At 44.2% G+C, this 24,793-nt stretch overlaps 1 protein-coding gene across 1 annotated transcript in view; it reads right to left on the bottom strand.

Moving 5' to 3' along the window:
• Positions 1-24,793, bottom strand: part of LOC143770144 (sulfotransferase 2B1-like) — a 448,155-nt gene that overhangs the window by 38,706 nt on the left and 384,656 nt on the right. Inside the window, exons 4-5 of the mRNA XM_077259474.1 lie at positions 9,841-9,967; positions 9,665-9,759 (exon numbers count right to left, since the gene is read on the bottom strand). Of these exons, the coding sequence (XP_077115589.1) occupies positions 9,665-9,759; positions 9,841-9,967 (222 nt within the window). The remainder of the gene's footprint in view (positions 1-9,664; positions 9,760-9,840; positions 9,968-24,793) is intronic.

The following is a 24,793-nucleotide window of genomic DNA, read 5'->3' as shown; positions in this document are numbered from 1 at the left end:
TTAATTTCTAATCAGCCAATCACATGGCGGCAACTCAGTGCATTTAGGCATGTAGACATGGTCAAGACAATCTCCTGCAGTTCAAACCGAGCATCAGTATGGGGAAGAAAGGTGATTTGAGTGCCTTTGAACGTGGCATGGTTGTTGGTGCCAGAAGGGCTGGTCTGAGTATTTCAGAAACTGCTGATCTACTGGGATTTTCACGCACAACCATCTCTAGGGTTTACAGAGAATGGTCCGAAAAAGAAAAAAAATCCAGTGAGCGGCAGTTCTGTGGGCGGAAATGCCTTGTTGATGCCAGAGGTCAGAGGAGAATTGGCAGACTGGTTCGAGCTGATAGAAAGGCAACAGTGACTCAAATCGCCACCCGTTACAACCAAGGTAGGCCTAAGAGCATCTCTGAACGCACAGTGCGTCGAACTTTGAGGCAGATGGGCTACAGCAGCAGAAGACCACACCGGGTACCACTCCTTTCAGCTAAGAACAGGAAACTGAGGCTACAATTTGTACAAGCTCATCGAAATTGGACAGTAGAAGATTGGAAAAACGTTGCTTGGTCTGATGAGTCTCGATTTCTGCTGCGACATTCGGATGGTAGGGTCAGAATTTGGCGTAAACAACATGAAAGCATGGATCCATCCTGCCTTGTATGGAGCATCTTTGGGATGTGCAGCCGACAAATCTGCGGCAACTGTGTGATGCCATCATGTCAATATGGACCAAAATCTCTGAGGAATGCTTCCAGCACCTTGTTGAATCTATGCCACGAAGAATTGAGGCAGTTCTGAAGGCAAAAGGGGGTCCAACCCGTTACTAGCATGGTGTACCTAATAAAGTGGCCGGTGAGTGTATATCTTGGTTCCGTGTTACCGTGTTTTGTTTTTTTTTCTGTGCTGTGTTGTGCATAAATATGTGATTCTTCAGAATTTCTTTTAGTCTTTGCCTGATAAAGAGAGACCTGTGTAGTCTCGAAAGCTTGCAATTTGTTACCACCTTTTCAGTTAGCCATTAAAAGGTATCAACCACTGAGGACTCTCAATTCTAAACATTTTTTATTTACACAGGAAGTTATAATAACTGCATGATTTATATATTTAACACTTAAAAGAAATAATACATAACAATTTAAAATTTGTGTACTGTAATTTTTTCCTGTAACAATCTAAAACTTGTTTTTTTTTCCACTGCATGGTGCATGACATGTGACAACTGTGGGTTAAAAATAAGGATACCATATACCCTTGTTTTAGTTTAAACCTTGTAACCTTAGAAAGAAGAAACTTTTGAAGCTCCTCAGCCTTTGCAAGTCAAAGGTCAAGTTCTTATAAGCTTTCCTATCTATAGATGTTTTACAAAGTGTTAGGTTATGTGTATTTGGGGAATATTCAAATAAATATTAAAATATTAAATTTAATAGTTTACAATGCGCATTGATAATTAGGATACCATATTTTGGGTTAATATACACATATTCTTATTCTTTGTATGTGAAATATGTAGTTTCAGCTTCTATGTGTGTCACAGTCTGTGACATATGACAGATGAATGTTTTAGCAGCTGCTAAGAGTGAATTTAACGTAAGAGTGAATAACGTGGAATGTGTATGTACAGTATGAGAGAGGCCTCATTGTATTCTATGAAAAATTATTTACTCAACAAATATTTCTATATTTCTTTAGTAATTATTATTTCTTGATTTAGTTAATAGTGAATAAGTGCAATCACACATCAATATGGTTTATAAAGAAAATCTACATTTAGAACATTTGTCCAAATGATAATTTTATGGTATTTAGTGTTTTTTTTAGTTACATAGATGGGTAAACATCTTCAAACAAATATATGGCATAATGCTGAAATGACAGTTATAACATTAATTATTTTTAATTTTGGTTTTTACAAATGAATTTTTTCATAAAATATCATCACATCTAATATATAATTGCCTAGAATACTACTTCCTGCAATTTGTGCCAACTTCCGTGGCTTTGTCCGGAGCTATTGTCCGGAGCTAATGTCCGGAGCTAATGTCCGGAGCTAATGTCCGGAGCTAATGTCCGGAGCTAATGTCCGGAGATAAGTGACGTCACCAGTGTCCTACACCCAGGCAGAGCACAGTGGCCCCAGGCAGAGCACAGGGGCCCCAGGCAGAACATGGGGCCCCAGGCAGAGCACAGGGGCCCCAGGCAGAGCACAGGGGCCCCAGGCAGCATATGGGGCCCCAGGCAGAGCATAGGGGCCCCAGGCAGCATATGGGACCCCAGGCAGAGCACAGGGGCGCCAGGCAGCATATGGGGCCCCAGGCAGAGCACAGTGGCCCCAGGCAGAGCACACACCAAATCGGAGGCCGAGGGGCCCCGCCAACCAAATCGGAGGCCGAGGAGCCCCGCCAACCAAATCGAAGGCCGAGCGGCCCCGCCCACCAAACCGGAGGCCGAGGGGCCCGGCCCCGCCCACCAAATTGGAGGCCGAGGGTCCCCGCCCACCAAATTGGAGGCCGAGGGTCCCCGCCCACCAAATTGGAGGCCGAGGGTCCCCGCCCACCAAATCGGAGGCCGAGGGTCCCCGCCCACCAAATCGGAGGCCGAGGGGCCCCGACCACCAAATCGGAGGCCGAGGGGCCCCGACCACCAAATCGGAGGCCGAGGGTCCCCGCCAACCAAATCGGAGGCCGAGGGTCCCCGCCCACCAAATCGGAGGCCGAGGGGCCCCGCCCACCAAATCGGAGGCCGAGGGGCCCCCCCAACCAAATCGGAGGCCGAGGGGCCCCGCCCACCAAATTGGAGGCCGAGGGTCCCCACCCACCAAATCGGAGGCCGAGGGGACCCGCCAACCAAATCGGAGGCACCAAATCGGAGGCCGAGGGTCCCCGCTCACCAAATCGGAGGCCGAGAGTCCCCGCCCACCAAATCGGAGGATAAGGGGCCCCGCCAACCAAATCGGAGGCCGAGGGTCCCCGCCCACCAAATCGGAGGCCGAGGGTCCCCGCCCACCAAATCGGAGGCCGAGGGTCCCCGCCAACCAAATCGGAGGCCGAGGGTCCCCGCCCACCAAATCGGAGGCCGAGGGTCCCCGCCCACCAAATCGGAGGCCGAGGGTCCCCACCCACCAAATCGGAGGCCGAGGGTCCCCGCCCACCAAATCGGAGGCCGAGGGTCCCCGCCCACCAAATCGGAGGCCGAGGGTCCCCGCCCACCAAATCGGAGGCCGAGGGTCCCCGCCCACCAAATCGGAGGCCGAGGGTCCCCGCCCACCAAATCGGAGGCCGAGGGTCCCCGCCCACTAAATCGGAGGCCGAGGGTCCCCGCCCACCAAATCGGAGGCCGAGGGGCCCCGCCCACCAAATCGGAGGCCGAGGGGCCCCGCCCACCAAATCGGAGGCCGAGGGGCCCCGCCCACCAAATCGGAGGCCGAGGGTCCCCGCCCGCCAAATCGGACGCCGAGGGGCCCCGCCCGCCAAATCGGAGGTCGAGGGTCCCCGCCCACCAAATCGGAGGCCGGTCCCCGCCCACCAAATCGGAGGACGAGGGTCCCCACCCACCAAATCGGAGGACGAGGGGCCCCACCAACCAAATAGGAGGCCGAGGGTCCCCGCCCACCAAAAGTAAGTGCGGCCCCAAAATTAAGTGCGCCCCCGGGTGCAAAAGTAAGTGCGCCCCCGGGTGCAAAAGTAAGTGCGCCCCCGGGTGCAAAAGTAAGTGCGCCCCCGGGTGCAAAAGTAAGCGCGCCCCCGGCCCCGGGTGCAAAAGTAAGCGCGCCCCCCAGTCCCGTGTGTGAAAAGTGCTGCTGTAAAGCTGGTAGCGCTGTTCAAGCACCATGTATTTCCTTCAGGAAATGCCCATCTAATATATAATTGCCTAGAATACTACTTCCTGCAATTTGTGCCAACTTCCGTGGCTTTGTCCGGAGCTAATGTCCGGAGCTAATGTCCGGAGATAATGTCCGGAGCTAATGTCCGGAGATAAGTGACGTCACAAGTGTCCTACACCCAGGCAGAGCACAGGGGCCCCAGGCAGCATATGGGGCCCCAGGCAGAGCACAGTGGCCCCAGGCAGAGCACAGGGGCCCCAGGCAGCATATGGGGCCCCAGGCAGAGCACAGTGGTCCCAGGCAGAGCACAGGGGCCCCAGGCAGCCTATGGGGCCCCAGGCAGAGCACAGTGGCCCCAGGCAGAGCACAGGGGCCCCAGGCAGCATATGGGGCCCCAGGCAGAGCACAGGGGCCCCAGGCAGCATATGGGGCCCCAGGCAGAGCACAGTGGCCCCAGGCAGAGCACAGGGGCCCCAGGCAGAACATGGGGCCCCAGGCAGAGCACAGGGGCCCCAGGCCGAGCACAGGGGCCCCAGGCAGCATATGGGGCCCCAGGCAGAGCACAGTGGTCCCAGGTAGAGCACAGGGTCCCCAGGCAGCCTATGGGGCCCCAGGCAGAGCACAGGGGCCCCAGCCAGCATATGGGGCCCCAGGCAGAGCACAGTGGTCCCAGTGCATAAACCTATAAATAATGTGCTAAGTTGCAAGATGGTAAGGACGCTAATGAATAACAAAAGAGCAACCAAGCAGAAAGAGGTACCAAAACTAGAATAAATTTTATTTAAGTGTCAAATACACAAAAGAGCAATAATTATACATGGACAAAAACAGTGAGGGGAAAAGAAAACATGCCAATGAATGCCAGCAGCCAACAAGATGTAGGAGAGTGGCTGGGGAAGGACAAAACAAGTCCAGATGATCTGAACACACCACTGCCGGAAAAACGCCCAAAGGAAAAGACAATTTAAAATAACCAATAATGCTAAGCATAAATACTGAATCTGCACACTGTAAGAAGCATCTCCTAAACAAATAAAGTGAGTGCTGAGAATAGCGAATGGATCCGAGGAGCAGCTCTAGCAGGTAAAATACCATCAGAACCTGTGCAGATCACAGTGGTCCCAGGTAGAGCACAGGGGCCCCAGGCAGCCTATGGGGCCCCAGGCAGAGCACAGTGGTCCCAGGCAGAGCACAGGGGCCCCAGGCAGCATATGGGGCCGCAGGCAGAGCACAGGGGCCCCAGGCAGCATATGGGGCCCCAGGCAGAGCACAGTGGCCCCAGGCAGCATATGGGGCCCCAGGCAGAGCACAGTGGCCCCAGGCAGAGCACAGGGGCCCCAGGCAGCATATGGGGCCCCAGGCAGAGCACAGTGGTCCCAGGCAGAGCACAGGGGCCCCAGGCAGCTTATGGGGCCCCAGGCAGAGCACAGTGGCCCCAGGCAGAACATGGGGCCCCAGGCAGAACACAGTGGCCCCAGGCAGAGCACAGGGGCCCCAGGCAGAACATGGGGCCCCAGGCAGAGCACAGGGGCCCCAGGCAGCATATGGGGCCCCAGGCAGAGCACAGGGGCCCCAGGCAGCATATGGGGCCCCAGGCAGAGCACAGTGGCCCCAGGCAGAGCACAGGGGCCCCAGGCAGCCTATGGGGCCCCAGGCAGAGCACAGGGGCCCCAGGCAGCCTATGGGGCCCCAGGCAGAGCACAGGGGCCCCAGGCAGCATATGGGGCCCCAGGCAGAGCACAGTGGCCCCAGGCAGAGCACAGGGGCCCCAGGCAGAACATGGGGCCCCAGGCAGAGCACAGGGGCCCCAGGCAGCATATGGGGCCCCAGGCAGAGCACAGGGGCCCCAGGCAGCATATGGGGCCCCAGGCAGAGCACAGCAATATTTTGGACCACTGTGCGGTGTTTCAGACCCCCTGTGTGATGTCTGGGGCCCTGTTCTTAAGTATATTAAAGATTAAAGTAACGTATATTAAAGTATATTATAGATCAAATTTGACACGTTTATGAGCACCATTGAGTGATATACTCAAGAATGACATAATTTTTCAACATTTTATGGTTTCAAACTGTAAACACTCAGTTTTTTTTACTTCAACCAGAAAACCTTAACGGTTCATAAAAAACTTGACTGTTCAGGATATGATAAAAGTCATAGTATTCTGAATCTTTAACTTATAAAGATACCTTTACATGGGGTGATTATTGGTTCCAGAGAGGCTTTCGGCTGATAATCGTACACATGGCTGGTGACAGGACAATACAATATAAACGTTCAAAGGTAAACACTGATAACATTAAAATCTAATATATAATTGCCTAGAATACTACTTCCGGCAATTTGTGCCAACTTCCGTGGCTTTGTCCGGAGATAATGTCCGGAGATAAGTGACGTCACCAGCGTCCTACACCTGCTCAGGGTGGACAAAGATATATGCCTTCGTGGTGCACGGCACTTTTCTGATTGGTTGCCGCCTGCCGCGAGCGACCAATCCGAAATGTGCCGTACTGTCAAGAATTGTCAAGAGCTGGTGAGTGCAGCCATTTTTTGTTCTTTCTTACTATTATTTATTAATTGTGTTATTCTTACTTTGAATAAATAAAGTATATATGGATTCTAGACTCCCGATTCTTTAGAATCGGGCTGCCATCTAGTAATATAATAATTAATCATCAAATTTCATCAATACCTCTTCTTCACACATTTTAATAAAGAAGAAAAATTAATAAGGCACTATTGGGTATAATAACATTAAGTATTATAAAAGTCATTTTTTTACTCTACTGAAGGGTATTATGTGTAAAGTTACATAATTTCAATATTTTGGTACTACAAAGTTATGACAAGTATGAAAACATTTAAATGATAAAAATATTAAGGGAATGTGTTACTGAGACATAACCTCAGCATTTGTCATCAACATATAAAGGCCTTATTTTCATTTTTATTTTTCATTTTTCATTTTTTCTTATTACATTTTTCTTCATTTTTATTTTTTAACTCAAGAAGAAAAAAAATCAATATTTAATAAAGTAATCTCTAGTACAAGAATATTGCTTCATTAAATATAGTGATCATATGGTTTAATTATAAGAGAAGTGTTTTAATTCTGAGTTAAATACAACAATTCTTTCACTCATTCATTCATTTATTCATATATATTTTTGTTTTGGTTCATGGCTATACATTCTTACATATTATTGGTCTAATAGATATAGTTTATTAATAAAGTTTTAGTAATAAAGATGGAAACACTTGTTACATAAAATACACACTGACATCTATCTATGGGTTCAAAAAGAAATTACACCTATGACATAAAAATGTCCTATCACATGAAGAATATAGTTAATAATGTATTAGCATTCATAATTATTATTTTATTTTTCCAAATATGAATTCCATATTGATATTCTGATAATAATTATATGGATATTATTGATTGCTATGGTACGCTGTGAAAATATAAGTTAGGTAAATTACATGATTTGGTATAGAATAGGGAATGAAGACTTCAATCAAGATACAGAAGTTACGTTAATAAAGACTTTTCATGTTTCTAAATTCAATTGATTCTTAAAAGTTGCAAGAAGAAAAAGACGCTATCCAGAAGTTCCACAAGGTAACAATGCTATATGATTTCTGAGTAATCATAGACTGTGTCAAATACAATTCATGTCACCACTGACAATCACAACTGCAGCATCTATCACTGACAACTATGAGTACAGTATCTAACTAACAACCACAATTGGAGAGGACGATGATCCTATGATGTTAAGATGAACTGTTATTACATTTTTATCATGTTCCAGTGGTTTCCTATCACCTACAAGACTTCCATGAAAGCTGGTGAAAAATCAGGTAATTGTCAGGACACTATGACCCTGACATGTGTCCTGTGCACTAAAGACTGGTTATGGTGCTATGTTTAGCAAGGAAGAGTCAATTTAACCCTTGCTGTGCTGACCAAAGACGTCACACCTGTTCCAAGACCAGTGCGGATGATAGGATTCAAGATGATTTACAAGGTGAGCCAATGTAAGTCCAGGTGTGTCCAGGTGACACTGCACAGATATTAAAGCTACATTTCATCTATGAACTTTGTTTTCTTATCAACATTTGAATTTATGGACTTTGATTGACATATGACACAGTCTCTACAAAATCTACATGCTACCATCTATTTCAAAAGAATTATAATAAAGATTGTTTTAAAAGAACCAAGAAGACATCAAGATGAAGACCAGATGACATCAGACCAGAGATGTTTCAATCATGTATAGGGAAGTATAATTATATATTTTATATGAATATTGGTCACAGCTTACCATAACATGAATTAACATATCATTATGTTATTGAGTACGTATAACAATATTATTTTTATTCTTATTTATATTATTATGAACATTAAATTATTTTGCCAAAGAAGAGGAAAAGAAGAAAGAAGATCTTATTATTAATATATTTACTTTGAGGGTTCCAATCAGTGTCTGTCACCCTCAAAAGGGGAATTGTTACATATTAATTATTAATTGAATTATTCATATTCTCAATTCTGTACTGAGCACATTGCCTCTTGCTGACATTACAAAAGCTATTTATGAATATATAGCTCAGAGTATAAGTTACCACCATATAGAGAGGACATGTGGTCTGTGGGACATATATATATATATATTATGTCTCTTAGGAGGGTGGGGGTTGGTCACGTGGGGGCTGTCACCTCCTGCCTTCACCATCATTCTCCATGGACGTCAGACAAGTCACAAGGAATGAGCAGCTGGTAGCCATGATTCTACTCCATGAAAGAAATATGACTTCTACTCCATCTCAGAAACGACAAACAAGTGCTGATAGGAACAAATGGACAATCTGTTCGTAACTATTTCATCTATTTTTATGTTTTGCTGCAATGTGGTATTTCTGTTCACAATTTAATAAACCACTATATTTTTCATGAAAATATCATGACATGTTTTCTTTAAGAGTAACGCACCTGGTGAATAGTCCTGATTAAATTATTGTGCAAAATAGGCGTATTTAACAGAGAGTTATCTGACCGAGATCTAAGGGGTAATGTTTTTCCTTGCTGAGATTGGCATGTCAAACAAGTTGGAATGAGGAGACTTGCAAGCCACAATGTTCCTCTGGGAAATATGCAAATTGTCTCTGCATATTTCCCAGAGGAGCATTGCAGCTTCAAAGTCTCCTCATTGCGGCATTCTACACAAGGAGAAATGATACCCCTTGGATCCCTACTTTGGTGAAGAAATACATTTTGTTGACTTTGTTTTTCTTCTTTAATCACCATTTGAATTTTTCAGCTAAATAGGTTTTGCGGCAAAGGGTCAAACTGAACACTGAGTCTTCTTCTTCCTGTCTGTGATTCCTTGGCTTCTCCACCTATCTTTTTCAATTACCACCCTTCTCTGTTTGAAACCTCCACTTCAGAAAGAGGAATCAGACAAAGGAGCCAGAGAACCAGACCAGGAGAACACCCAGTGTACAATCCGGACCCTGTGCACCAAAATCTAATTAGCAGAAAAATTCAAATGGTGATTAAAGAGGAACCAAAAAGTGGATTTCTTAACTAAAAGGTATTAATTTGCATTTCTGTGCCATTACAGCCATGTATTTACTTGACATTACAAAATCGTGCTAAGAGGCTCTCTTTAATCACACATTTGGATGATATAACATCCATTCTCCTGATATTTTGGTTTTGCAAAGGTGAGATATAAATCTATTACATTTTTAACCTTTTTATGAGGTTCATTTCTATACTTAAAATGGATAATCATAAGAATGTTTCCTCTACATGCCAATAATTTCATATTAAAGATTTACCTTCTGAAGATCCTCATAGGTGTGAAACATAAAGTTATCTTTTCCCAGCAATCCCATCCATCCCTTGACATGATTAAACCAAGATCCATATGGCACTGCAATTGATAAAATATGAGAGCAGAGAATATGCTTATAACTGACAATTTAGTAAGTTTATATTAATCATAATTACTTACTGTTTTCAGTTAAGAATCCTTTTAGAAAATTATCCATATTTTCTGGATCTTCGTAGTAATTGCTCATTATTGAAAAATAATAAAGTGACACTGCGGCATCTTTAGGATTTCTGATTGTATATATGATCTAAAACAACATTTCAAAAACAAAAAATGAAAAATGTATATTGTTATATGATTGTTTATACAATTTTATGTTTGACTATTTACTCTTAAGATGTACTTCCTCTATTCAGTGGAGAAAAAAGTATTTAGTCAGCCACCAATTGTGCAAGTTCTTCCACTTAATAAGATTAGAGAGGCCTGTAATTGACATCATAGGTAGACCACAACTATGAATGTCAAAATTGAGAAAACAAATCCAGAAAATTACCTTGTCTGATTTGGCAAGATTTATTTTTTAAATTATGGTGGAAAATAAGTATTTGATCATTAACAAAAGTTCATCTCAAGATTTTATTATATATTCCCATAATATGGTCCCATATATTCTGGAACAGCTATGAAGTGCATTAGTCTGGATAACATTGTTTAATTATAAAGACTTTATGCTTAATTACTGTTACCATTTTGTTGTAATATATGTGCTATTCCACTCTCCAGTGACCTAAGATATTGTATTGCATCGTGATTTATATGATATGCACATATGAGTATCAATATAAGGTGATATGTAGTAAATGGGTGAATTGCCACTGACTGTTGTATGCCTGTTTTATTTGTATGCATTGCTTTTGATGGAGTAAATGTGCACTCATGGTCTCTGCATTTCCTCCCCCTGATGCGCACTGGGCCCACTCACTGCTGCTTCTGCCTGCTTTCGGCGTGTTGTAACGTGGTAGGGGCCCGCTCTGGGTCCACCCACGTTGTGACGCCGATGCATGCCGGCGTTGCAGTTGACTGGGCAACGGTGCGCGTCACATCTCAGGGAGGGAATGTCACTTCCGGCTGCGTGGCATATTACGCTGCAGCCGGGAGATATAAATAGTGGAGACAGTGGATGAATGGGAGGCCCCTTGAGAAAGGAGTCCAAAACGTGCATCGGGGCGGACGCGCTGCTACGGGTGTTAGTGGCATTATCTACCACGGTCATCTTAAGGTAATTGTACTGGATTATTTTCATCTGAGCATGGTCTCATAGAAGGATATATTACCCGTTGTGGTAGGACAGTGTTCCCCAACTCGGTCCTCAAGAGCCACCAACAGGTCATGTTTTGAGGATTTCCTTAGTATTGCACATGTCATTGAATGCTTGCCTGTCCAGGTGATGCAATTATCACCTGTGCAATACTAAGGAAATCCTGAAAACATGACCTGTAGGTGGCTGTTGAGGACCGGACTTGGGGAACACTGTGGTAAGATATAGTCAAGGGTGGATGGAGTAATACAGGAGTGAACAACATGTTAGGACTTGGATTTTTGGCACACAATGAGATATGTTGTAATTACATAGAGCAATTGTTTCTCTGATTCTTTGATCCTCCTGGGTACTATTTATTCATCTATTATTTATTTATTACTAGCCACCTGTCTCGATAGATTTGTGTATACCAGCTTTGTGTCACCTACAGCGGCGTGTTGATTATGGCGGCGTGTTGATTATGGGTGACTGTGATGAGTGGGAGTTTTATCTCTTTGTTTCACCTGGTTAGTATGGTTTTTAAATGATGTTTTTTCAATAAATATTTATTGTGTCATTACCTAATAGTGACCTTGTGATCATCATTTTTGTTCTGATCTATGTAGTAATTGATGATAGGCAGCATAAGTCCTTTTGATTTCATGGTATAAAAAATATATATAAATGGTGCTATACAATTGTTTTTTTAAAAAATCTACCATGTTTGTCATATTTATCTATATATAACTTTTTCAATAGTAAGGTTTAATCCCTCAGGGGTCAATGTACCAAGCTTGAATATCCAAAAGCTTTCTCTGTTGATTAAACTGTTATATCAATCAGGAACTGTATCTGGTATAAAGTCAATAATTGTCAGTCTTAGTCAATTCAGATTTTTATGATGCCAGGTCAGAAAATGTTTAGACAAACTATGAAGTAAAAAACCTTTCCGAATGTTCTGACGGTGCTTACTTAACCTTGCATGCATAGTTTGTATAGTGTGACCTACATATTGAAGTTCTCATCCACATTCTATTAGATAAATTACATAAATGAACTGACAGTTAACATGATCATTAATTTTATTACTAACACCCGTAGTATTAGATTTAAACTCTTTAACCAATACACATGTGTCCTGTAGTTCCTAGCTCTCCTCTGACCGCTATTTTACCCAACTACTACTTGCTGTTAAACTGGCCTTTGAGGAATGGAGGCATTTTTTGGAACGGGCAGTTCATCAAATTACTGTAGTTATATATCACAAAAATCAAGTTTACATTGAGTCAGCTAAATGATTAACACCCAGACAGGCCAGTTGGTACATCTTTTTCTCTAGGTTTAATTTATCTTTCAAATTAAAGCCGGTGTTCTGTCTCCAACATCTAATTTGTTACCTCTGATAATATGTTTGCATAATTTTGCAGTTAATCATTAGTGTGAGTATAGAGAAACTCGCATATTCATAATCTTTATTTGTCTGTAGTGTTTTGACTCCCTCTAGCAGTCAGAGTCATGTTCATGGTCCTATTGTCTGTTTTTTCTATTTTCTTTGTCTGATTCTCCTCCCCTCTTTTTGCAATGCATTATGGTAGCTCAGCCTCATTCTTCCTAACGTGTAAAGTGTATTTCTGCTGTATCATGCACTGATTGTATGTGTTCTGATTGTTCCCAGTTTCACCGCGCCATACACTATTACGCTCAATAAAAGCACAGACTCAACCACATTCTCCTTACTGGACTCCAGTATTGCAGTTTAGCCGCCTGTAGAGCTACACGAGCCTGCCTCATTTAGTGAGGAGAGAACAGTGAAACGGCAGCCTTCCAGCTAGTGGGATTCAGATCACCGGCTACACAGAGACTTAATACAGCTAAAGCAATTTCTGCTCAGCCATGCACTTCCGAAGACCCCATGTCCCATAAATCACACAAGACAAGATCTGTTATGTCTGTTTCCTCAAAGACATCATCTATCAGCAGCGCGATCGCCATTGCTGAAGTTGCCAAAATACTAGCGAGCTTTGCTGACCAAGAGATGCAACTTAAATTAGAGAAAGCATGCTTAGGTGACCAAGAGAGAAGGTTGCAGTTAGAAAATGAATGTGTGGATGCCGCCTTAGAAAGCCTAGCAGCAAAAAGGGAAGCTTCCGCAGCCCTCACCAAAGCAGAAGCGCTAGAAGCAGCGCAAAACCCTGAGCTTTATAGGTGAAGTAGGACGCCTAGTCTGGAGTTTCCACTGCAAGGTTCATCAAAATGCACATCTCATTATGTTAAGGAACTTCCTGATCCAAACTATGACCCCGAGCCGGTACCAAAACAAGAACACGACATCTCCAGTGAAGCGAACAAGAGTCATCATGAAGGCTCATCTCCAAGACAGATACAAAAATGAGCAAAACAACTCTGCTAATGACTACCTTGCCCCTCACCAGGTAACCAACGTAAATCACCTTGCTCACACATTGTACGTCAGACCAAAGCAATATGACACCGGCTGGCGCCACCCAGAGGATACAAACAGGTACGAAAACACCTTACATCACTATCAGGGCGACCTATCACTAGTATACTCTGCTGACAACCAGTTCACAACAGAATTTGCTAAGCTCGTTATAAGACGTGAACTGGTTGCCAAGGGACTCATGAAATTCATTGACCAAGCTGAAGGTTACAGAGGATGGAAATCTTCCTTCCAAAATGTCACTAAAGACTTAGGTCTACAACACAGGGAAGAGATAGACCTCGTAGTCAAATACTTGGGAGAAGAGACAGTCAAACTTGCAGCGGGGATCTGAGACAATAATATAATCCTCCCTGAGACTGGCCTCAAAGAGATCTAGAAGAGGCTGGATGAGTGTTACAGCTCAGCAGAGGTAATAGAAAGAGCCTTGTTCAAAAGAATCAATGACTTTCCTAAAATATCTAACAAAGGTCTCCAGAAACTTAGAAAACTAAGCGACCTGCTAATGGAAGTCCAAGTTGCCAAATATGAAGATGACCTACAGGGACTTGCATTCCTCGACACAGCCAGAGGTGTTAACCCTATAGTCCAAAAATTGCCTTACAATCTACAAGAGAGGTGGCTCAAACGTGGTTCCACGTATAAATACAAGAACAGTGTTCCATTCCCTCCCTTCTCCGTTTTTTGTAGACTTTATATATCAACAGGCAACAATTAGAAACGATCCCAGCTTTGACTTTGCAATGTCATATGCCACACCATCACCAGCCACAAATCTAAGCAAAACGTCTGTGGCAGTGCACAAGACTTATGTTTCTTCTCCAGATTCTAATTACAGGTCGTAGTGGTTTGTGATGTTGAGTCATTATATACATTGATATGTTGCGACCATGAAATCACGGCATCTAGGTTATTTTTACAAATGACAGATCTGGATGATGATCTAGTGCATTTTATTATTGATCTCTTGCAGTTTACTTTGACTCATAATTTATTTTTTTTACCTTTAAAGATAGATTTCTCCGGCAGATACATTTTTATAAAGGGGTAGTTGGCACACAAACTAGTCATGATAGGGAACATCTATGCACCTAACACAAAACAAGATACCTGGCTGGGCAAAATAATGAGAGAGATTGATCAATTTGTGAAAGGAACACTAATTATGGGAGGTGATTTAAATGTCCCTTTGGAACCATCATTAGACTCTTTATCAGGGAAATCAAACCTCCCCAAAAAAGCACTAAAGCGCATTAGTTCAACATTACATTTAAACCAACTAATTGATGTTTGGAGATATTTTCACCCTACTTTCAAAGATTTTACACATTTTTCCCAAGCGCAACTCTCATATAACCACATAGATTATCTCTTCATACCATTTCAATTAATTCCTTATTTGAAGGACACACAAATAATCCCGAACGTCCACTCTGATCACTCTATATTATTAAGCAAACTGGCGATTGGGCATAGGCCAAAAAATAAAACATGGAGACTAAATGAGATCCTTTTGTCTGAACAGTCTTCTAGAGACAAGATAAGGGGAAAACTCAAGGAATTCTTTGAGATTAAAATACAAGACAACATACAATTTTCTATGGTATGGGAAGCCCACAAAGCTGTCAAAAGGGGAAAATGATCTCCATGACTGCATACAAAAACAAAACTCGCCAAGCAAAATTGAGTTCCCTCTGTGGAGAGATCAATCCCTAGAACGTGATCATAAGCTAACATTAAGTTCTGACACATTAATTCTTTTAACACAACAGAGACAAGCTCTGAGAGACCTGTTAGACCAAGACTCAATTAAAATATATACAAAATGGAAAAACAGAATTTTCGCACATGGAGACAAAATGTCAAAGTTTATGGTCTCCCTGATTAAACAAAGGAAAGCTAAGTTTCTTATATACTCATTAAAAAGCTCAACTGGTACTAAGATCATAAACCCGGAAGAAATAGCTTCTGCTTTCAGAGAATTTTATGTTTCCCTCTACAACATACACCCCAATGAAATTGAGGATCAATTAGAAAAGAGAAGAGTTGATATAAGGAAATTTTTAAAATCTATCAAACTCCCAACTCTCACTGAAATGCAACAAAACAAACTGATTTCCCCCTTTACAATAAGCGATCTCCCGTCTACCCCGTCGAACAGCCCAATAGGCAAAAGCCCGGGACCAGACGGTCTCCCTACCTCCTGTTACAAGACCTTCCAAGAAACTCTGTCCCCTTATCTTCTAAGACTTTGCAATGAAACATTAATGGGAGCTCATGTCTCGAAACAGACGCTGAAAGCGCACATCCTTGCGCACATACTTGATGCAGTATGCATACACCCACCATGAGCCCCTGGTTCTGATGGGCACAGATGCCGAAAAGGCGTTCGACAGGGTGGACTGGACTTTTATACAGGAGACCCTGGCTGGATTTGCCATATTTCAAATGTATAGATCCCTTACTGCGAAAGTGAGAGTGAATGAAGATCCCTCTTCTCCCTTTGAAATTAAAAACAGCACACGTCAAGAATGCCCCCTCTCACCAGCTTTATTTATCTTATCCATTGAAACCCTAATTCAAAGCATTAGACAGCACCCCGGCATAGAAGGGGTACAGATCGAGGGAGTCTAACATATAGTAGCAGCTTTTGCTGACGATCTACTTCTAACGCTGACAAATCCTAAGAAAGAAATTCCAGTGGTACTGGAACTGTTTAGGGGTTTTTGTGATCTTTCAAACTTTAAAATTAATTTTGAAAAATCGGAGGCAATGAGTATTAATGTCTCACACACGACTATTAGAGATATTGAAGCTAAATTCCCCATCAAGTGGAATTCGAAATTTATAAAATATATAGGAATTAAATTAAGCCCACATTGGCACCTACTCTTCTCACTTAACTATATTCCTCTACTTAATTCCACTTCAGAACTCATTAAAGCGTGGAAAGCACCTTTTGTTTCCTGGATAGGTAGAAAAAGACTTTTAAAAGGCTTTAAACTGTCTAAGTTTAGTTATCACTCAAGGATGTTACCTATCTCCGTCCCTAGTAGATTTTTCCATAAAGTGCATTCTATTTTTGGAAAATATATTTGGAGAGACTCAAAGCCCAGACTCAGCTATAACACACTTTCTCTCCCCAAATCTAAGGGGGGGTATGGGAGCACCCGACCTGCAAAAATTTCACACTGCAGTGACGTTATCCCTAATAGTTGATTGGATGAAGGGGCGCAACCACAAACTCTGGATACAGATTGCAGACACATCAATGCCAGTCTCAATCTCCACCATATTGTATGCTTCTAAACAGTTTACTCACAATTTAAAAATTACCAATGCAATCTCCAAAAACATAATTCAGACTTGGTCTAAACACTCACAGTTATTAATGCCACTCCCATCTCCCCTAGCTAGTGTTTATGCGATCTGCAAGGTACTCCCTCAGCATCTTCCCAAACATTGCACTTCTTGTGACAGCACCCTTTTGCCTTCGTGCTGGCATGATGGGAGGGTCTGAGAAAACTGTCCCAGAACTTTGCCATTGTTCCCCTGCCTGAGCTGGATTGAACTTCTGTCTCTCTTGCTTGGACTCCCTGGTTGTACAACAAACTCTGACATCTGCTGCCAGCGTTCTCACATGGGAATTTTCTAAGTAATTCCGCTACAAGGGCCCTCTGGTACTGCAACATTTTACAACACCTCTCTGCCTCTGGCAGAAGAGATTGAAAGTTCTCCTTGTAGCATGGGTCTAGAACTGTCACCAACCAGTAATGAGTGTCACCAAAAAATTTTAGAATGCGATGGTCACGTGAAACACAGCGCAACATAAAGACAGCAATGCGTGCCAGACTGCTAATAGGCAAGACTTCGGTGTCCTCACCAACAGGACGACTGACCATGCTGTCCTCCTCATCCTCCTCTCTGTCCTCAGGCCATCCCCGCTGAACAGACGGTATGACAGCTGTGCTTCTAGTATCATCTATAGCACATGAAAATAGCTCCTGTTCTTCCTCCTCCTCATTGCTTACCAATGCACGTTGGGAAGACATGAGGCTGGGCAGAGTGTAATCCCCCTGTATGGTTCCTTGATCCATGTCCTCATGCTCTGCCTGCAATGCATCCTCTTTAATTGTGAGCAGAGAGGTTTTCAGAATGCTGAGAAGTTGGATGGTGATGCTAATTATGGCATCATCGCCGCTCTCCATTTTGGTGCAGTCCTCAAAGTTTTGTAGGATGGTACATATGTCTGACAAACAACCAAAAAAACCAATATCCTAAAAAGATAATTTTATTAAATAGTATTAAAAAATTTTAATACTATATAATAAAATTATCTTTTTAGGATATTGTTTTTTTTGGTTGTTAGTTAAGATTATATCCTTATACTATTTGATTTGGTAGTCTACATATGTCTGACATCCATGTCCACTCCTGAGATCTAATGTGTGAAGTCAGAACTGAATATTGATGGCCTTGTTGATGTTGGTAGTCAACAACTGCCCACTTCTGCTCACAAATCCTTTCCAACACATGCAGTGTAGAGTTCCAACATGTGGGGACATCACACACCAGTCGATGAGCCAGATGCTGAAAACGCTGCTGAAGAACGGCAAGGGATGCTGAAGCTGTAGCTGACTTTCTAAAATGGGCAGACAGACAGCGTACTTTCACTAGCAGATCCGGCATCTCTGGGTAGCTTGAGAAAATGTTGAACCACGAGGTTAAGCACATGGGCCAGGCAAGGTACATATGTGAGTTCACCTTGCCTCAGAGCTGTCACCAGGCTCCGGCCATTGTCACACATGACCATGCCTGGCTGTAGGTTCAGCGGTGTCATCCAAATATCTGACTTCTCTTTCCGTGCTGTCCACAACTTTTCTGCATTGTTCGGTTTGTCACCTATGCAGAAGAGCTTCAGCACAACCTGTTGCCACTTTGCTGAGGTAGTTATGCAGCGCTTCCAGCTTCTGACTGATCTGTTGATTTCAGAGATGGAGGCTGAAGAGGAGGAGAAGGTGCAGGAGCTGTAGACTGTGGGGGCAACCCTGATTGACATAGGGCCCGCAATCCTCGACGTGGGGAGGATGTGTTCTATCCCAAGATCTGACTGGGTCCCGGCTTCCACTATGTTAACCCAGTGTGCCGTCAGTGAGATGTACCATCCCTGGACACAAGCACTTGTCCACGTGTCTGTGATTAGGTGGACTTTCCCAGTAACAGTATTGTTGAGGGCATGGGTAATGTTGTGGGACACATGCTGGTGTAATGCTGGTATGGCACACCGGGAGAAATAGTGGTGACTGGGGACTGAGTACCTTGGTATGGCCGCCGCCATCAGGCTACGGAAAGCTTCCATCTCAAAGAGCGCAAAAGGCAACATTTTGAGCGCAAGCAGAAGAGAAATGTTAGAATTTAGGACTGTGGCCTGTGGGGCGTTGGCTGGGTATTTCCGCGTGAGTTCCAATGACTGGGGTATAGACAACTGAAGGCTGTGCTGGGACAAGGACGTGGACGTGCTTGATGATGGTGCTGCCTGACTGTGGACAACAACAGGTGCAGGGCTAGAGTCATCTTCACATGCACTGTAGATGGTGGATTGGCTTCAATGCAAAACAGTGGAAGAAGCAGTAGTGTTACCTTCAGACAGTGTTCCTGGATAGGGTTGAGCTAGGGTTGAGCGAAACGGATCGTTCATTTTCATAAGTCGCCGACTTTTAGCAAAGTCGGCGTCTCATGAAACCGAGCCGATCCCAGCGTTGCATCGGCCATGCGGTACGCGACTTTTGCACCAAAGTCGCGTTTCAATGACGCTAAAAGCGCCATTTCTCAGCCAATGAAGGTGGACGCAGAGTGTGGGCAGCGTGATAACATAGATCTCAGTCCCCACCATCTTAGAGAAGGGCATTGCAGTGATTGGCTTGCTTTCTGCGGCGTCACAGGGGCTATAAAGGGGCGTTCCCGCCGACCGCCATCTTACTGCTGCTGATGTGAGTGTAGGGAGAGGTTGCTGCCGCTTCTTCAGAAGCAGGGATAGTGATAGGCAGGGTACATAAAGCTGCAAACCGCTTGTGCTGTAGCGATTTCCACTGTCCAACACCACCTTTTGTTTGCAGGGACAGTGGAAGCTACATTTTTTTTTCCTCAGCGCTGTCGCTCATTGGGCTGCCCTAGAAGGCTCCCTGACTCTGATAGCTGCGTTGCTTTGCCTGTGTGTGTACGACGCTGTGCAAACCAACTGCTTTTTTCAAAGCACAAATCCTGTATTTCCTTCCTTTCTGCACAGCTATCTTGCGTGTTTGTCCACACTTTTGTGTGCAGCAGTCCTTTTTCTAGCTGCCTGCCATACTTTTCTGAGATAACTGCAGGGAGATAAATATTGGCAAGTCTGCCTCCGTGCCATTGCTGTGGGTGGCATCTCACTCTCATTGTGTGGCACCGAAAAAACCACTGTGATACTTGGCCATTTTTTTTTTTGTCTAAATTCTCCCTTTTCCAAAAAAAAAGTTAGTGGGAGATAAATCTTGGCAAGTCTGCCTCCGTGCCAGTCCTGTGTGTGGCATCTGTCTCTCATTGTGTGGCACCGAAAAAACCACTGTGTGATACTTGGCCATTTTTTTTTTTGTCTAAATTCTCCCTTTTCCAAAAAAAAAGTTAGTGGGAGATAAATCTTGGCAAGTTTGCCTCCGTGCCATTGCTGTGGGTGGCATCTCACTCTCATTGTGTGGCACCGAAAAAACCACTGTGATACTTGGCCATTTTTTTTTTTTGTCTAAATTCTCCCTTTTCCAAAAAAAAAGTTAGTGGGAGATAAATCTTGGCAACTCTGCCTCCGTGCCATTGCTGTGGGTGGCATCTGACTCTCATTGTGTGGCACCGAAAAAAACACTGTGATACTTGGCCATTTTTTTTTTTGTCTAAATTCTCCCTTTTCAAAAAAAAAAAGTTAGTGGGAGATAAATCTTGGCAAGTCTGCCTCCGTGCCAGTCCTGTGTGTGGCATCTGTCTCTCATTGTGTGGCACCGAAAAAACCACTGTGTGATACTTGGCCATTTTTTTTTTTTTTGTCTAAATTCTCCCTTTTCCAAAAAAAAAGTTAGTGGGAGATAAATCTTGGCAACTCTGCCTCCGTGCCATTGCTGTGGGTGGCATCTCACTCTCATTGTGTGGCACCGAAAAAACCACTGTGATACTTGGCCATTTTTTTTTTTTTTTTGGTTAAATTCTCCCTTTTCAAAAAAAAAAATAGTTAGTGGGAGATAAATCTTGGCAAGTCTGCCTCCGTGCCAGTCCTGTGTGTGGCCTCTGTCTCTCATTGTGTCCCACCGAAAAGCAGTGTGTAATACTGGTCCTTTTTTTTTTTTTTGGTTAAATTCTCCCTTTTCAAAAAAAAAATAGTTAGTGGGAGATAAATCTTGGCAAGTCTGCCTCCGTGCCAGTCCTGTGTGTGGCATCTGTCTCTCATTGTGTCCCACCGAAAAACAGTGTGTAATACTGGTCCTTTTTTTTTTTTTGGTTAAATTCTCCCTTTTCAAAAAAAAAAATAGTTAGTGGGAGATAAATCTTGGCAAGTCTGTCTCCGTGCCAGTCCTGTGTGTGGCATCTGTCTCTCATTGTGTCCCACCGAAAAGCAGTGTGTGTGTAATACTGGGCCTTTTTGTTTTTTTGGTGGTAAATTCTCCCTTTAAAAAAAAAAAATAGTTAGTGGGAGATAAATCTTGGCAAGTCTGCCTCCGTGCCAGTCCTGTGTGTGGCATCTGTCTCTCATTGTGTCCCACCAAAAAGCAGTGTGTAATACTGGTCCTTTTTTTTTTTTTTAGTTAAATTCTCCCTTTTCAAAAAAAAAATAGTTAGTGGGAGATAAATCTTGGCAAGTCTGCCTCCGTGCCAGTCCTGTGTGTGGCATCTGTCTCTCATTGCGTCCCACCGAAAAGCAGTGTGTAATACTGGTCCTTTTTTTTTTTTTTTTTGGTTAAATTCTCCCTTTTAAAAAAAAAAATAGTTAGTGGGAGATAAATCTTGGCAAGTCTGCCTCCGTGCCAGTCCTGTGTGTGGCATCTGTCTCTCATTGTGTCCCACCGAAAAGCAGTGTGTAATACTGGTCCTTTTTTTTTTTTTGGTTAAATTCTCCCTTTTCAAAAAAAAAAATAGTTAGTGGGAGATAAATCTTGGCAAGTCTGCCTCCGTGCCAGTCCTGTGTGTGGCATCTGTCTCTCATTGTGTCCCACCGAAAAGCAGTGTGTAATACTGGTCCTTTTTTTTTTTTGGTTAAATTCTCCCTTTTAAAAAAAAAAATAGTTAGTGGGAGATAAATCTTGGCAAGTCTGCCTCCGTGCCAGTCCTGTGTGTGGCATCTGTCTCTCATTGTGTCCCACCGAAAAGCAGTGTGTAATACTGGTCCTTTTTTTTTTTTTTTTGGTTAAATTCTCCCTTTTAAAAAAAAAAATAGTTAGTGGGAGATAAATCTTGGCAAGTCTGCCTCCGTGCCAGTCCTGTGTGTGGCATCTGTCTCTCATTGTGTCCCACCGAAAAGCAGTGTGTAATACTGGTCCTTTTTTTTTTTTGGTTAAATTCTCCCTTTAAAAAAAAAAAAATAGTTAGTGGGAGATAAATCTTGGCAAGTCTGCCTCCGTGCCAGTCCTGTGTGTGGCATCTGTCTCTCATTGTGTCCCACCGAAAAGCAGTGTGTGTGTAATACTGGGCCTTTTTTTTTTTTTTTTGGTAAATTCTCCCTTTTCAAAAAAAAAAAATTAGTGGGAGATAAATATTGGCAAGTCTGCTTGAGTGCTGCTCCTGTGTGTGCCATCTGTCTCAAATTATTGGGGCACAGAAAACCGAGTGTGTAACATTGGGCCTGATTTTCCTTTCAGTGTCAGGCACCTATAAAGGTATATATAAATTCTACAGAAGTTTGAGTTCACCTTATAAGTTGTTTTACAGTAACAAATAGCATTACTTTGGTTACGTTTTGCAAACAATGAGGAAGTCTAGTGGAAGAGGTCGTGGCCGTGGGCGGTCATTGTCAGCTGGTAATGATGGTAGTGGTGGTGGAGCATCAGGTGGTCGTGGTAAAAGCAGTACAGCACCTAAGTCTCGAGTTGTTGAGCCAAAAACGTCGTCTGCCTACACAAGTCCTCGAACGCTCTCTTTTCTGGTAGTAGGAAAACCACTTTTGAAGCCGGAGCAGGAGGAACAAGTATTGGCTTTCATTGCTCACTCTGCCTCTAGCTCTTTCGCCTCCTCCTCGGAAAGTGCCAAATGTCAGAGCAGTGCATCATCAGTGGATGCTCCCGGTCAGGAACAAGTCGCTTCCTTGTGTCCTTCACCCAGAACAACAGTGAAGGATGCGTCAGTCGACACAACAGGTTACTCCATGGAGCTCTTTACACATACCGTTCCTGGGTTAGACAGTGAAACAGTTAACAGGCCATGCCCATTAGAAGTTGAATCGGACATGGAGTGCACAGATGCACAGCCACAGCCAGATTACTATGCTGTTCCTTTGACTCAGACAAGAACATTGCCCTCGCAGTGTACTAAGGCAGAATCAAACCCAGCGGAGACTATGGTGCCCCGTCACGAACGCTATACCACCGGCTTACACGGTGACACAGACGAAGTTGCACACGACATAGAAGAGGAGGTCATAGATGACCCAGTTGTTGACCCCGATTGGCAGCCATTGGGGGAACAGGGTGCAGGCGGCAGTAGTTCAGAAGCGGAGGAGGAGGAGCCGCAGCAGGCATCAACATCACAACAGGTTCCATCTACCGGGCCCGTATCTGGCCAAAAACGCGTGGCAAAACCAAAACCTGTTGGAGGACAGCGTGGCCATCCGGTTAAAGAAGCTCAGTCTGCAATGCCTGAAAAGTTATCCGATAGTAGAAAGAGTGCAGTCTGGCATTTTTTTAAACAACATCCAAATGATCAGCGCAAAGTCATCTGTCAAAAATATTCAACTACCTTAAGCAGTGGTCAGAATCTTAAAAGTCTAAATACAAGTTGCATGCATAGACATTTATCCACCATGCATTTGCAAGCCTGGAATAACTACCAAATGTCCCTAAAGGTTGCAGCACCCTCGGCCAATGAAGCTAGTCAGCAACGCTACATCCCTTCCCTCACTGTAAACCCACCATTTCCCGCACCACCGGCAGTATCTGTGCAGCTTTCGTCACCAGGCCAAAGCAGGCAGGGAATCACCAGGTTTGCAGTAGGAAACACTGCATGTAGGGCACCGGCAAGAATACCATCTCCAACCCTCTCTCAGTCTGCCATGTCCACCGGCACCACAGCTAGTTCCACGATCTCCAGCTCTCCAGTCCAGCTCACCCTACATGAGACTCTTGTTAGGAAAAGGAAGTACTCATCCTCGCATCCGCGTACACAGGGTTTGAACGCCCACATTGCTAGACTAATCTCATTAGAGATGATGCCCTACCGGTTAGTTGAAAGCGAAGCTTTCAAAGCTCTGATGGACTACGCTGTACCACGCTACGAGCTACCCAGTCGGCACTTCTTTTCTAGAAAAGCCATCCCAGCCCTCCAACAGCATGTTAAAGACCGCATCGTCCATGCACTCAGGCAGTCTGTGACTACAAAGGTGCACCTGACAACAGATGCATGGACCAGTAGGCATGGCCAGGTACGTTACGTGTCCATCACGGCACACTGGGTGAATGTGGTGGATGCAGGGTCCACAGGGGACAGCAATATTGGAACAGTTCTGCCTAGCCCACGGTCAAGGAAAGATTTGGCTGTAGGCGTTCGCCCCCCCTCCTCCTCTTCCTCCTCCTCCTGCAGAAGCGAGAGATCGTCCACAGACCGCAGTCGCACATCCACTCCATCCACAGCTGCCACTGTTGCACACCAGGTGTGCCATTATTGGACAGCTAGTGGCAAGCGTCAGCAGGCTGTATTGGCAATGAAGTGTTTGGGTGACAACAGACACACCGCGGAAGTTCTGTCCGAGTTCTTGCTGAATGAAACTCAGTCATGGCTGGGCACTGTACATCTTGAGGCAGGCAAGGTTGTGAGTGATAACGGAAGGAATTTCATGGCTGCCATAGCCCTTTCCCAACTGAAACACATTCCTTGCCTGGCTCACACCTTAAACCTGGTGGTGCAGTGCTTCCTGAAAAGTTACCCGGGGTTACCCGACCTGCTCCTCAAAGTGCGCAGACTTTGCTCGCATATCCGCCATTCGCCCGTACACTCCAGCCGTATGCAGAACTATCAGCGGTCTTTGAACCTTCCCCAGCATCGCCTAATCATCAACATTTCAACAAGGTGGAACTCCACACTGCACATGCTTCAGAGACTGTGCGAACAGAGGCGTGCTGTTATGTTTTTGTGGGAGGATACACATACAC

Source organism: Ranitomeya variabilis, chromosome 4 (assembly GCF_051348905.1).
Source record: "Ranitomeya variabilis isolate aRanVar5 chromosome 4, aRanVar5.hap1, whole genome shotgun sequence".
NCBI classification, from domain to species: Eukaryota; Metazoa; Chordata; class Amphibia; order Anura; family Dendrobatidae; genus Ranitomeya; species Ranitomeya variabilis.
Note: the sequence above shows the minus strand (reverse complement) of the source record. Positions and strands in the feature narration are given on the sequence as shown.